Here is a 15,670-nt window from a genome sequence, read left to right on the forward strand (position 1 = left end):
TACTGGGTAATTTTTGCATTTAGAAAGTTGTCAGCTCCATTAAATTATTCTGGATCATTGTGACTTGTGCTCAGCCCCCACAGTTACACTTGTCCAAGAGCCCATATTCAGACACAATTGAATTGTGCACTCTCAATATATGTACAAATGTTCAGGTGCAAGCATCTTTTTAAAGGACTAACTTGTACAGTCATTCCCAGAAGTATGAGAGAGTGAAGAATAAGGAGGCATTGCAGCAAACAACTTCCTTTGTAACCTTATAAATAGAAAAGAGACCATGTTGGAGTCACCTAGGATTTTCCATTTGTGGTCAGATAGTTTATAATGAAAATAGTATTTAATGTTATGTGTTTTAAATACAAAATATTGCATCATTTTTTTATTTTTTAAGACAAAATTAAAACATCAGATTTGACACAGTATCTCTATCAAAGTGCTTTTAAATTTGGTCACTTTTAGTGTTCATCTGTTAATAAACAAAGAAACAGGAAACATCCATGGTGATAGATAACATCTTTCTGCTGCTGGTTGTAAAAGACAGAAGCCTCACATTCCCAGGAGGCATCAGCATTTCAATTTTTACGTTCTATTTCATTGAATCATGCTTTCAAGCTTTCTCAAATGATTTCATGTGCAGCTTTCTCCAGCTTGGGACAGTGAAGTTGTCATGTAGGAGGTTTATCAAGGATATTTTTAAATCTGACAGAGGTTGGCCCTGGAAGAACTCTCAAAGTGTCCTTCCCAGGAGACCTTCCTGCTAAGCCTCTTCAAAAAGACCAGGAGTCTGATTTATTTTTGGACTTTGCGGCCTCCTCGTGTATACAATGATTAAAAAAAAAAAAAGTAGGGTAAAATATTTGAGCTATCAGAATATAGTAGCTTTGATACTGTCTTAGATAGCTGTGGAATAATACTGATGGCATTGAACCAGAGCCCATCCAGGTTCCTGGCTTACCACGCTGTTTAAGCAGGCTAGGATAGGCAGAGCCTTCACCTTCCTGAGCACCTGTTTCTTCATTGTAAGATAAGATAAAAATAGTGTATGATATCTCAGAGAGTTAGTGGGAAGATTAAATAAGACAATATGTGAAAACATATTGTTGCTCTTTAAATTCCTTCCAAATTAAGTATTTATTAATTTCCTAAACAGATATAATTTATACATCCTTTTTCTTAAACATTTATCTCAAGACTAGTTTCAGATACAGTTGTTAACAATTGTGTTATAATGTTCTATGTTCTCTTATATTCTTATTTTCTTAATAACCAATTAAGAGGCTTAAAGTTTTTTATGGCATAAAAAAACTCATGTCATTAGTTGTTCAGAAACATGCTCAGCAATATAAACCATACAACTCTAATGCAGAAGTAAAATACATAAATTTAAAAAATGTCTTTGAACAGGTCTTGGCCGTATCTAGCCAAAATATCCCCTCAATATTTGGATATGTGATCTTAGCACCAAATGTGTTTCATAGAAGACAAGCTGTATTTTTATGGAATTGTGATTTTTAAAATCCTTATAGAAGGTATCAGTGTTGTAGCTCATTTTTGTAGTAAAATATTTTTGCCTCTGAGTTTTATGATTCAATTTGTAAGCCATGACCCCCCATAAACTGCTGTTATCACCTTGATTAATAAAGAGCCAATTTGCTGTTGCAGCTCCGTCACTTGGGGAATGATGAAGTCCACATCGTCTGGTCTGAACACTCCAGGGACTACCGCAGGGGTATTATCCCAACTGCTTTTGGAGACGTTTCAATCATTATTTACCCAATGAAGAATCACATGTTCTTTATCACGATAACAAAGAAACCTGAGGTATGTTTCTTCACATTATTGCCCTGATTTATATAGCATTTGCTGCCTGATTCACTGTCATTAAAAACAGTAATATGATTATGTTAAAGGGAACTCTTTTCTAACTGATAAATGTCTTTTATATATCTGAATTATATGTGCTATTATATAGGAATTCAATGTGAACCAGAATTTTCAAATAAATCTTTAATCATGAACATAAAATTCCATATTGTATTACTTGACTTCTTTGAAACTGATAGAGTTTCAAGAAATTCATGAGTTTTTAATATTTTAGGTTTTAAAATATAATTTTTAATGTTAAATTTTTAATTTGGGACCCATTGATTAATAATAAGAATTGAAGGTACCCAATTATCACACCTAACAGTTTGGTGGTAACTGTGGGTATAGAATCTAACCTTGTCTGATAGATGGGCATTGCCCACTCAGGTTGATCCTGAAGGATTTGGGGTATGTCTACAAAAAGACTAGACTTAAAGTATAGCCCACATGCTAACAATCAAAGCACCTTGCCACAGAATCAATTCAGTCATATCAATTAGTATTGATCATGGAACTAGCTGGAACAATCCAATGATCTATGTCCTTTGTACTATAATTGTCTTCCATTTTGGACTTTGTCATGCCTTTAGTGGTATCTTAACAGTGCCTTATATAGTGACTTATTTTCATTGTGGGTTTATTAAGAAGAGGTTTTTGTTTTGGGGTTTTTTTTTTTTAGTTTTTAAGTAAACATTTAGCATATTAAGCCACTCCTCAAGAAAAAAAATGACTTCATGTTTTTCAGCTTGATACTAAATATAATCTTCATTTTCATTCCAAATTGTTCTCCTAAAGGAATTGAACATTGCCATTCTAAAATTTAAAAGATTGATTGTTCAAATTGGGATGTATAGCCTAAAGTTATACATAAGGATTACATGATCTGATAAGTGGAAAGTGTTTCAAACATTGCCTGGCCCAGAGTGAAAGCTTCTTCGATCTTAGTTGTTGCCATCATCATCATTGCTATTTATATTTTTTCTATAGTTACTATAATAGAAATAAAATCAATAATGAATTCCAAGTTTAATGTACATATTCATTCTCAAACTAGATAAATGTGAGTCAACTTCTGAATCCAGGAAATCCACTGTGACTGGTTCAAGGCCTGACATAAAAGGAACCCTCTTTTCTATTCATAGGATGAAAATGCCAAAGGTTTATATTAAATATTTGAATTGTCTCTGATTCAGACCTCTGTGTATGTGAAGTTTTCAATTTTGTACTATAAGAAGATGGCTTAGTGCTAATATTCCTATTTGTTCATGAAGAGTACTACTTTAATTTTAAGAATTAAATTGAAAATTTTAGTATTAGAGAACCAATAAATTTCATATCTTTGAGCTTTCAAAACTAGAAAATATTTAGCATGGATTAACTAGCTTCATTAGTTCATTTTTAGTATGGCCCTCTAAAATGTCATTTGATGTCCTAAAAGTGTCATATTTATTTTTGAAGTTAATAAAGAACATGAAAAGCCTTTCAGTTCATTTTATAGTGTCAAAAGTGGTATTTTTAAAAGTAGCATAAAATTTATAAAAGCATCATTAATATACCTTTTAAATTTTCCTCCAAAATGTGTGTAAGTTTTACAAATTTGGTCATAAATTCTGACAAGAAGATTTAAACAAATTGCTTTCTTAATATTTTAATTTGAAAAGCCTTAAGGAAGACGAGAATAATGGGCAAGTAGAAATTTAGTGTTATCCCTACATTTAAAGTACAAACGATTACAATGTAATAAAATTAATCCAGACATTTCCAGGGCAAGTGTGGCTGACCTTTTGTTCACCAACCACTGACCCCAGGGTGAATGCAAGAGGCTTTCGGGAGGAACTTCTGTTTGTTTGGCTTCAGTCCCTGGTATTTAAATTGCATTCCCTAATCAAATGAAAAGGCTGTCCTCTCTATCAGGTTACAGAATCCATGGCAACATTTGGCCTTTTATATCCATAATGTTAGCCTTTTTGTTTGCATCTAAGTAGAGACACCTGGAGCAATGTTAACATTAACCGATTTAGCATTAATAGCTTCATTATATAAGAATTTCTGATCAGATAGCTGTTACTTTTGTTATATTGCTTCAGCTTGTATTGTTGTCATTTTTTATCTCCCTGCCTGGCAACCAGGCAATGATTTGCAAATTTTTTTTGTCTTGATTAATTAAGCAATATAATTATCAGTAACCATGATGCAGTCTTTGCTCAACAAAGCTTCTGAGAGAAAACAATGGTAAGTCTGTTAGTATGAATGCATTCCACGCGTCCCAGATGCATGAGGATATTATGGACAATGAGGGGAAAGGCCGCCTGTGAGCGAGGACAAAGGGTGCCACGCAGACTCGACACACTGCACATACCGCCAGGGACATGCTGCGGGCTCCCTGGGACACAGACGCCTCGTTAGATTACTGCTAGTCAGCAGAGATTAATTCTCAGCCATTTGGTGCAATAATTTACCCATTCCCCAGTCTTTTAACTAATGCTCCTTACTATGGAAGAGAAGGCTTTGTACTCAAAAGGTTTATTTAACCTTGCCTACTTTTAGGGACCCTCTCCACTAAAATCGTTATTTTTTTGCTTAGAGGGTGCAATAACGCAGCTGCTTTAAACTTAGGAATAGTCCTGCTAGGAGAACAGAATATGCATAAGTTTGAGAAATTGTAGGTAGAATCAAAGGCATTCTTTTAGCACCTGTATGTTTCATCTGAATACAGTATGACTGTGTGGTCTAAACACATTTATTTTACTGATCTCTGGGCAGTCATACTTCTCTAAGAATAATTTTAATCCTTTTTTAGGAGGGAAAAAAAACCCTCATCAGTACACAAAAGTCCTTCTCATTGGATAAAGTCATGCATATTCAAATTGTACTTTCATTCACTTGGCCTCATTAATAGCGTATGTAATAATGTAGGGCTATTTGTAATACAGGCTCACAGACAGCATTGCTTCCAAGTCCTTTGAAATAACATATTTTGCTTTTTTCATTCCATACACCTCCCTTAAATATACAAATTATGTGCCTGGCAGAATCCGCCTCCTCTTAATAATACACAGCTCTTGTGAAATGGTATGTTGAAGAAGTGTGGGTGTGCTTGTGCAAGTGCATAAAACCCTCATGGTTGAGAGGGTCTGCTTACTTCTTGAGCATTGTATTGAGCTTTTTTTTCATTAAATTAAAAAAAAAAACTATACTTCATAGCATTATTTCATTGTTAATTTTCCTTGAAAATAAGTCCATCTCCATAAATATTGACACAATAGTCCTTTAGCCATAGAAAAAAAATGTGTTCTTGTCAGACTTGTGTTTTTTCCTATTTTTATCACCATGTCAGCTATCCAGGAAAGATTTGTATGTAAGGCAAACTGTCAATTAGTTATGGAGTTTGTGAAAAATGCCCTGTTTTTTTTCTTCAGCAAGGTGATTCATAAAGCCTCCACAGTATGGTGAGTTCCCATATTGCTTTTCATCTTTCAATGACTGGAAAGTAATTGGTGTTCATAGTGTTTGTTACGAGTTTTTGAAGGTCAGTTTTAATGCTTGGGGAATATTTTTCTCCAAGCACATTAGTGACTGGTGACCAAAGCAGCCTTGAACAGGAATAGTTAAAACAAAAGGAAGTTTTGGTAAGGGTATTCCTCAGTACCTTAGAATGAAAAACATGTTAGTATGCTCTAAACTCCATTTACTCTGTGTGGCCAGGGAAGAAAAACTGATAAGAAGTATTAAGAGAAGGGAACATGGAACCCTAATGGTCCAGTTCCAAGAGTGCCACAGTTGTGGGAGGTATCTTAGGCAGTTCTCAATTTGTTTGGACCTTAGTTTCCTCAGCTGTAAAACTCAGGCTGGGCAGCTGAGTTGCTGCTGTTGGGCCTTCTCTCCTGCGTGTCCACACCTTTCCTTAAGTTGCCCTGACTGTCACTAAGGTGCTGTCAGAGAATAGCTGGCATTCTTGCAGCTTCAGCAATGTGTGTGTGTGTGTGTGTGTGTGTGTGTATGTGAGAGAGTGAGAATGTACACACATACACACACATGTGGGCATGTATCCCTTTTCAGGATGACACCTAGCCAAGGACCTCTGTTTGAAAAGTGCTCAAAAATGCTAGCAAAAAGCCGATATGCCAGCAGTCACAAGAGCATTTGCACAGATGAGGCTAAGAGGAGCCCAATATTGGTACCTGTGTTTGAAAGGAAATGTTTTTAAGCTTACTAGAGTGGCCTTATTACATAGGGAATGTAAAATGTATGGTTTTCTTAAACATTTATCCTAATCTCAGCCAACCAGCGATTAAATCATGCACTTTGAAATAGTCTGAGAAATTCTCAAAGAACTAAGTTAACTTTGGGATATACAAAGAATCATTTATTTAAAAAATAAATCATTGAAAAGACCAGAATTTACTAAAAGTAACTTATTAAATGAATTATTGTGATATATTCTGCTTGAATAATTTATTAACATTATTAGCACTGATTTTAGTAAAGGAATGGCATAGAAGACTGTGTGAAAAGGAATGTCATTTGCAGATGTTACGTTAAAATCAAATTTCTTCTCTAATTCATTGCCATTTCTAATTAGAGGAATTCCCTGGATATGAGGAATTTATATTATCTCTTTTGTCCAGTTTTTGAAACAATGAGACACCCACAAGAAGTTGCCAAAGTGTAATAAAGAACATTTATTTCTATGTTAACCCTTATTACACATGGAAGAAAATCTGTAGCCTAACTGCTGTTAATTAACTCCTAGTTCCTGTTTTATCTTTCACAACAATTTAGCTATTGAGAAATTCCTTCTTAATTGATTTTCCTTGAAGATAGACATCATTTCCCATTTCTTGCTTGGTCTTTAACATATACATCTTCCTCTCATTTAGTCTATCTTCTCTCCTTTAACCAACCAGAGGCAACTTGTGTAAATGTTGCCACATGGCAAATAGTAACTCCAGCTTTGTGTCAGGAAGACAGCAGTTCTCATTCTCTGTCTCTGGCTGTCTCATCAGGAATGGCCTTTTTGGCCTAAGTGCAGAAAGCACATTTTCCAGACCCTTCCACATTTCACTTTTCCTGCACACAAGCACGCATGCTGTCTGTTGTTTGATGGGACAGCAGGAGCACATGGTACTTCAAAGTGAGACAGAAACAAGCCCACAGCCCCAGAATTAGAAAATTTGTCCCTGTTTTCTGTGCTACACTTACAATTTACTAGTTTGTTATTCTTGGGGTTTTTGTTGTTTTGTTTTCTTTATGAATACTTATATTTGCACCCCACTGATTACTGGACTGCTTTTAATGTAAGCCATAGGATGAAGTATACTTATTTATTAAAGAACATATTTTAAGTAAACTTTTTAAAGTGTGGTATTACTAAAGATAGCAGCAAAGAGGTTTTCTTTCCTTCTTTGTTTCTTTGTTATCATTGTTGCCTGGATTTGGCAATGCAGAGTGATTTTCAACCATGAGTAGCTCCTTGGCTTACTTCTTTGTAATTAAGATGCCACTTTTCCCTCCAGTACTATTACAAGGGTGATAGTAAAAACTCATTATTAGTCATCAATTGAAGGAAAAGCAGCCTCATCCTTCTCTGCTGCCATTTGATATTCCTCAGATCTGACTGCTTCCTTTGGGTAGTAGGTATGACATCAAAATGACCTTACCCAGCCAGGCCTGGCACACACCTATGATCCCTGTATATGAGTTCCAGGCCTGCTTGGGCTACAAAGAGAGATTCTGTCTCAAAAACAAAACAAAAAACCCAGGAGCTTGGTAGATGTCACTCTGTCTTCACAACAAGAAAACAACAAACTAAAAATCATTAACACTGCTTGCATCCATCTGAGAATTGAAGTCACAGGGCAAACCCTTGCCCTCAAATTGGACTGACAGGTAAATACAGAGAATCACAGCTTACTAGAACAGAAGTCCAAGAGCAGAAACTACTACCATGAGAGCCAATACCAGAATAGGAAAATTTATAATTGACCAGTTCCTGGAGGCCCAGTGTGAACAACCCTGAAAGGTAAAGAATAAAGGGAGGGGTCTTAGGTAGACCCTCACACTTTTTGAGTTTTCCCTCTAGAAGCTCTATTAGATTCCCACAGTAAAGATGAGAAAAATCCCTGGTGCATTGGAAGAAAGAGGGAGGGAAATAGCCATTTTTAAAATATACTCAACGTACTCTATTCTTAACAAAGTCTGCCCCCAAGACAAACAATTTTAACAGAACGTGTCTGATCTGGGTAAAGGGAAATAACCAATTCTAGCTCCCCATAACTTTCCTGTGTCACCTAAGTAAGACACACACATGTGCGCGCACACATGCGTGTGCGCACACACACACACACACTGAGCAGTACTTGTGGAGGTTCACTAAAAGACTGGAATCCTAATCACAGAGCTATAGAATGTTCCCCTTCTCTATATTTTACTCCTATATCAATAGGACTTTTGTATAATAACAGGGGAATAGAACTTTAAAAAAACTATATCTAAGATCTTATAAAGAAGAAATTTGTAGGTAAACCCAAAGAGATCCTTGAGAAAGAAGAGCAAGGATATCCAAGAAAATTTTAGGCTTTGACAGCTACATCCACATCTACAGAAAACAATAAGCACAGCCAAACTCCTAACCATGATGAGTATAAAACATCATACTAAAGTCCTGTTTACTTCCATTGCTTTTACCTGATACATGATGTTTAGCTTTCAACAAAAACGTGTAAGGCACACTGATAGGTAAAAACACAATAAGAGAGAGAGAAAGCATCAGAACTAATCTTGAACATGGCAGATATTTTGGAGTTAGCAGACCAGGAATTTAAAATAACCATGATAAATATGCTAATGAAAAAGTGTGCAAAACAGAAGAAGAGATGGCTTATGTAAGGAGAGATGGAAACTCAGAGAATTAAAACGAAATGCTATAAATCCAAGATACTATAGTAAGAAGTGAAGGATACATTTGAAAAGCTCATAAACTGGACATGGCTGAGGAAAGAAACTATGTGTTTGAAGATATGTCAGTAGAAGTTTTGAATTCAAAATTTATGTCAGTCACCAAACTATAGATCCAAGAAAAACTGAGACCATCAATACCAAAATATGTATACCTGGGCATAGCATTTAAAAAATGCAGAAATATGTCCACCATATTTACTCTTCTTCACCATCTCCATTTACCCTCCTCTCTCCACTTATACCCACCCCCAGCAGGACCTATTTTACTTTCCTGTCCTTCATTTTTAAAAGTATATATTGTGTTCAAGGGGGGTTAGCCTTGGTATTTCAGGTATGTATGTATTACTTTACTCAGATTAATCCCACTATTATTTACTATCTGTAGCCCTATTCAACAGCTTACAGTGTATTGTTATACTATCTTTATACACAGATGCATTGTGTTTCAATATTATTCACTCTGTGTGTCTGTATATATATGTATGTAATGTATATAAGATGTATTTATGTATACATTATCTTACAGGTCTAGCTTCCACATATGAGGGAAAACATGACTTTCATCCTTCAGAGCATGGCTTAATTCACTTAACATAATGATCTCCAGTTCCATCCATTTACCTGAAAACAACATAATTTCATTCATTATAGAAGAATAATACTCCATTGTGTATATATACACCACATTTTCTTAATCCATTCATCAGTTGTAGGGCATCAGGCTGTTTCCAAAGCTTGGCCATCATGAATACTGCTGCAATAAATGGGTGTGCGAGTGACTCTGGTATTCTGGCTTATATTCCTTTAGGCATATGCCCAGGAGTGTGATATTGCCGTATCATATGGTAGGTCTATTTTTAGGTTTTTAGGAACCGCCACATTGCATTCCATAGCATTTGCATTGATTTACATTCCCACCAATAGTGGATAAGGGATCTTCCCCTCTCCCCTACATCCTCATCAGCATTGTTGTTTGTGTTATTGATAATAGCCACTCTATTGATGGCAGAGTGAGGTGAAATCTCAATGTTGTTTCGATTTGCATTTCCTTTACATCCAAGGATGTTGAGAATTTCTTCATGTATTTATTAGCCATTTGTACTTCTCTTTTATGAATTATCTGTTTAGTTTATTTGCCCAGTTACTCAATTGGTTGTTGATTCTTTTCAGGGTTGGTTTTTTGAGCTTCCCGTATTTCTGGTTATTAATCCCTTGTCAGTATATAGGTGGCAAGGATTTTTCTCCCATTCCGTAGGCTGTGTATTCAGTCTAGTGACTGTTTGTTTTGCTCTGCAGAAGCTTTGTAGTTTGCTGTAGTCCTATTTGTCAATTCTTTCTCTTAATTACTAAATAATTGGAGTTCTATTCATAAAGTTATTACCTATACCTATATGTTCCAGTGTATTCCATATTCTTTCCTGTAGTAGTTATAAAATTGTTGATCTTACATTAAGATCCTTGATTCACTTCAAACTGATACAAGTACAAGGTGAGAGACTGAGATCTAGTTTCAGTCTTGTACAGGTAGTTGTCCAGTTTTCCCAGCACCTATTTATTGAAGAGGCTTTTCTCCAACTCATGTTTGGGCTCCTTCCTCGAAAATCAAATAGCTGTAGCTGCATGAGTTTGTGTCTTGGTCTTCTATTCTGTTCTTTTGGTTTTCATGCCTGTTTTTGTGCCAATACCAGTACCATGATGTTTTTATTACTATGGCTCTGTAGTAAAGTTCGAAGTCAGATACTATGATACATCCAGCATTGTTCTTTTTGCTAAGGATTGCTTTGGCTATTCAAGGTCTTTTGTGCTTCCATATGGACTTCAAGACTTATTTTTCTATCTCTGTGAAGAATATCATTGGAATTTTGATGGGAATTTCATTGAACATATAGACTTCTTTAGGTAGTATAGCCATTTTCACAATATTGATTTTGCTGATCCATGAGCATGGGATGTCCTTCCATCTTCTGTTGCTGCATTGATTTCTTTCTTAGTGATTTATAGTTTCATTAAATTTATTCGTTACATAAATTTCTTTCACTTCTTTCATTAAATTTATTCCTAACTACTGTCATTTTTTAATGCTATTGTGAATTGTTTTCCTGATTTCTTTCTCAGATGGTTCACTGTTTTTGTATAGAAATACTTCTGATTTTTGTGTATTGATTTTGTATTCTGCTACTTTGCTGAACATGTTTATGGATCTAAGAATTTTTTGGTGGAATTTTAGTTTTTCAGGTATAAGATCATATCATCTGCAAATAGGGATAATTTGACTTCTTCCTTCCCTGTTTAAATCCCTTTCATCATGTCTTTTTGATGTCTTATTGCCCTGGCTAGGAATTTCAGCACTATATTGAAGAACAGTGGAGAAAGTGGACACTCTTGTCTCTTTCTTGATATTAGAAGAAAGGGTTTCAGTTTTCTCCATTGAGTATGATGTTGGCTGTAAGTTTGTCATACATAGCTTTTATGAAGTTGAGGAATGTTCCTTCTGATTTCTTCAGGGCTTTTATTGTAAAAGGATGGTAAATTTTGTCAAAGGCTTTTTCTGCATCTATTGAGATGATGATATAGTTTTTGTCTTGATTCTGTTTACATATTGCATTCCACTGGTTGATTTGCATATGTTGTACCATTCTTGATCCCTAGAATGAAACCTACATAATCATGGTGTATGATCTTTTTAATGTGTTGTTGGTTTCTGTTAGCTAGTATTTTATTGAGGAATTTTGCATCTATGTTCACCAAGGATATTGACCTAAAATTTTTTTGGATGCATGTTTACCTGGCTTTGTAGAATATGTTGGGTAGTGTTCCTTCTTTTTTATTTTATGGAATAGTTTGAGGAGCAATGGTGGTAGTTCTTCTTTCAAGATCTCGTAGAATTCAGCAGTAAATTCATCTGGACCTGGGCCTTTCTTTATTGGGAGGTTCTTTATAATGTCTCAGTTTCATTATTTTTTATAGATCTGTTTAAGTTGTTAATGTACTGGTTCAATTTTGGTGGATCATATATGTCAAGAAATTTATTTGTCCCAGTTTGCTGGAGTGTAGGTTTTCAAAATATTTCCTTATGATTTTCTAAGTTTCACTGGTGTCTGCTTTAATATCACCTTTCTCATCTCTGATTTTATTAATTTGAGTCTTTTCCTTTCTTCTTTTGGTTAATTTGGCTAAAGGTTCTGATGATCTTTTTTTTTTTTTTTCAAACAACCAGTTTTTTTGTGTCACTGATTCATTGCATCATTGTTTTGGCCACCAATTCTTTGATTTCTGCCCCAATTTTTATAATTTCTTTCCATCTACTGTCTTTGGGATTAGGTTGTTCTTGTTTTTCTAAGAGTTTGAGGTTTAGGATCAGATTGTTTATTTGAGATCTCTCATTTTCTAATGCGAGTACTCATGGCTGTAAACTTCCCTCTTAAGACTGCCTTTGCTGTGTCCCACAGTTCTAGTAAATTCTGTTCTCATTGTCATTTGAATCTAGGAATTTCTTAATTTCTTTTGTAATTTCTTCAATGACCCATTGATTATTGAAAAGCATGTTATTCATTCTCCATGAGTTTGAATGGTTTTTGTAGTTTTACTTGCCATTGATTTCTAATTTTATTCCGTTATGGTCTGCTAAGGTACAGGGATTATTTCTGTTTTTATAAATTTGTTGAGATCTGCTTTATGACCTAGGATATCTGTTTTGAAGAAAGTTTCATGGGCTGCTGAGAAAAATGTTAGTCTGCTGCCATAAGGTAGAACACTCTCTAAATGTCTGTTAAATCCATTTTGTCCATGTTATTGTTAGTTCTAGGATATCTTCATTAGTTTTTTTCTTTTAATATTCTGTGTATGGATGAGAGTGGGGCATTGAGATTTCCCACTATTATTGTATCTGGTCCTATCAGAAGTGTTTGCTTTATGAACTTTGGGGACCCTGATGTTAAGTACATATATATTTAGAATTATTATATCATCTTGCTGGATTGTTCCCTTTATTAGTATTGTAGTGACAAAAATCTCTTTTGATTCATTTATGCTTACAATCTACTTTGTCTAATATAAGAATAGCTACTCCTGCTTGCTTCAATTTCCATGTATCTGGTATATCTTTTTCCAGCCTTTCACTTTTAGTTTATGTGTATCTTTGGTTGTGAGTTGTGTTCCTCGTAGATAGCAAATTATTGAATCTTGCTTTTTGATCCAGTCAGACAATGTGTGTCTTTCTGTTGGAGAGTTAAGTTCGTTTACATCTAGGGTTATGACTGAGAGGTATTTACTGATTCCTGTGTTTCTATTGCTATTTTTCCAAGTTGATTCTCACATTGATTTTTCTTTATTTTTGGCACTGTTCATCTTCAGGTTTTGCTGGTTTACTTTGTTGATCATGCTTGATACTTTCCTAGCTCTCATGAGTTCATCAGTTTCCTTTTTTGAGTTTTATTCTTTCCTCACCTCTTCTGTTTGTAACTGATTTTCTTCCTTTTCTCTGTGTTCATGGGCTTTTGAAATCCCTTGTCTATTATTCATTTATTTGTCCTACTATCGTTTCCTAATTTAAAAAATTGATTATGTATATGGGCTTAATTATGTAATCGGCCTGGTTCTAAGACATTCATTGAGATACCACGTTATTTGCCAAGGCTTTCTCACCATGTGAAATTCTTTTCTGTTTCTAGCCCAGGATCTGAAAAATATTTTAAATCTGTTTTCTGCCACCTTTCCAGAAACTGGCCCAAGTCCAGTAAGCCATTCCTCAAATAGCACCTCAGAGAGTGTCACCCTGCTGGTACCCATGTGCAGCTGTGTGTTCCTGAATGGCAGTACTCTTGCCTTCCCCTTCCCATATCCTGCCTTGAACCAGAGAACAGATGATAAGTGATTAGAATATAACACATTTTACTTTTCATAAAATTTTTATAAAATTTTCAGTTCATGGGTTCCTCAGACTTTCCGTCAAATAATATAACAAGTATTGTTTCTCCCAGCTACAAAATTATTTCTTCAATATAATTTTTAACTGATTTATCTGTTACCCAATTTGACATTGCAGGCATAAATACAAAAGTACAAATACACCTTTCAGTTCATAATTCCTATGGAATTGTGAACTTCCTAGAGGGGAAAACTGTGGCCAACCCTCAAATCTTAGCTCTTAGAGGAAAGGTCCTCACAAGTCATCTGTTCCAACCTTACCCATTAAGCCTCTGATATAAGCACTGACATCCCTGGGGTGCAGGACTAGTCCCAGGTCTGTACAATCCTCTGATTACCCAGCAATGACTTTCTCTTTTGGCTGTTCATATTTATCTTTCATTATTTCCATCTGGCACTTGATTCTTTGATTGTTCATTATAACTTTTTAGTTGTTTTAGGTGTACTTAGGGATCTGGTCAGAAATGTGAGGAACCACATTGATTGTGGATCTAACAAAATCTGCACCTCACTCCTACCCAAGAGACACCATTTTCTTAAGTCTACATGCAGGATTTGGGGTATTGTACTTTGTTTCCCTGGTGTATGGGGCTGACTCCCCATCTTACCTCAGTGCTTTGTTGTAGGCAGCTATGAAAAACTCTGCTTAATATGAGGTTTGACAGGACTGGTCCTGATAATTTATTGATTAGGCAATTCTGTCTTCTTTGTGGAAATATTTTTGACCAGGTATTACATGGAAAGCAGCTCTGGCCTGCTCAACCCAGAGCAATTCTGTGCATGCTCAATCTCCCATATGTATAGAAGCTCTTCATGGTTTCTTTTCTTACTGATCTCTTAATCTAAAATTGTTTTCTAATTTGCCATTGCAATATTTCTTGCCATTTACATTAATCTGTTCATAGAGAGTGTGGACATTATTATAGTTACTATTAACCTCACAGATCCTTTCTTTATATCCATCATTCTGTGATGTATGCAAGTAATTTCATCCTAGTATGAAAACATCCTACCTGACTTTACCATTATGGTCTCTGGCCACCTCATTTGTAAGGACCACCAAAAAGATCTGCAACCTCTAAAACTGTCACCACTCATCAGATCTGAACTCTTGATGACATATGCAGACAGCAACTTCAGTTAAGCTTTTCTATTAGGTAAAGGTTGGAAAACTTACTTGGAGCTCACTGTTGCATTCATTTGGATTATCAGGACATTAAGTGCAGGAGCTGGGTGTGGGCAAACACAGCAGCACAGAGTTGGGAAAGTGAGCTGACGATTTCTGCTGCATATTCATCTAATCTTGCATCAGTTCTTCAGCCTTTTTTTTAATCTCTCAGTGATATTTATGCTCCTCGCATTTCCCAAGGTATATGTTCCAGAGGTTCCCATTTTTCTCAAGTGCACAATCTCAGCCTTTCCACCCACTTGTTTTCTGTTGGTGGCTTCAAGGGACTTCCCAATTTTCTCTGGAAAGTCCTTCAGGAGCTCTTTGTAGCCCTTTGCCCTATTCAGTCCAGTCTTTCCCTTTATTTATCTGTCATGCTTCAATTGTTAACTTTAGACAGAGCTTTCATATAACAACAGCAGGTTCTCAGCTAAGGTATTTTAAGGAACTCCATCCTAGTGAAGAGAGCCATTTCCACCCTACTTATTCATTCCAGTTTTGAACTGTTTGCCTGGACTGAATCTCAGCCAACACCCAACAGTCATGACCTCTGATAAAAAGCTATCCATATCCATCCTAAAGTTTTTTGCTTTTCTCTTTGGTTCTCTTTTCTTTGCTTTCTTAAATGCATATTTTTGTTTTGTTTGTTTTTTTGTGTGGGACTGGGGTTTGAACTCAGGACTTTACACTTGCAAAGCAAGTGCTATACCACTTTAACCACACTTCGAGAAAATTTTTGCTTTGGCTATT

General features: G+C 35.6%; 1 protein-coding gene across 11 annotated transcripts in view; it reads left to right on the forward strand.

Moving 5' to 3' along the window:
• The window catches only part of Ralgapa2 (Ral GTPase activating protein catalytic subunit alpha 2), a 308,776-nt gene that overhangs the window by 206,777 nt on the left and 86,329 nt on the right, over positions 1-15,670 (forward strand). For all 11 annotated transcript variants that reach the window (XR_012448144.1, XM_074074234.1, XM_074074231.1 and 8 more), the window contains one exon: positions 1,663-1,821. Coding sequence is in view for 10 of the 11 variants with exons in the window: in XM_074074234.1 (XP_073930335.1) it covers positions 1,663-1,821 (159 nt within the window). In the remaining variant the exon portion in view is untranslated. The remainder of the gene's footprint in view (positions 1-1,662; positions 1,822-15,670) is intronic.

This window comes from Castor canadensis, chromosome 5 (assembly GCF_047511655.1).
Source record: "Castor canadensis chromosome 5, mCasCan1.hap1v2, whole genome shotgun sequence".
Taxonomy (NCBI): Eukaryota; Metazoa; Chordata; class Mammalia; order Rodentia; family Castoridae; genus Castor; species Castor canadensis.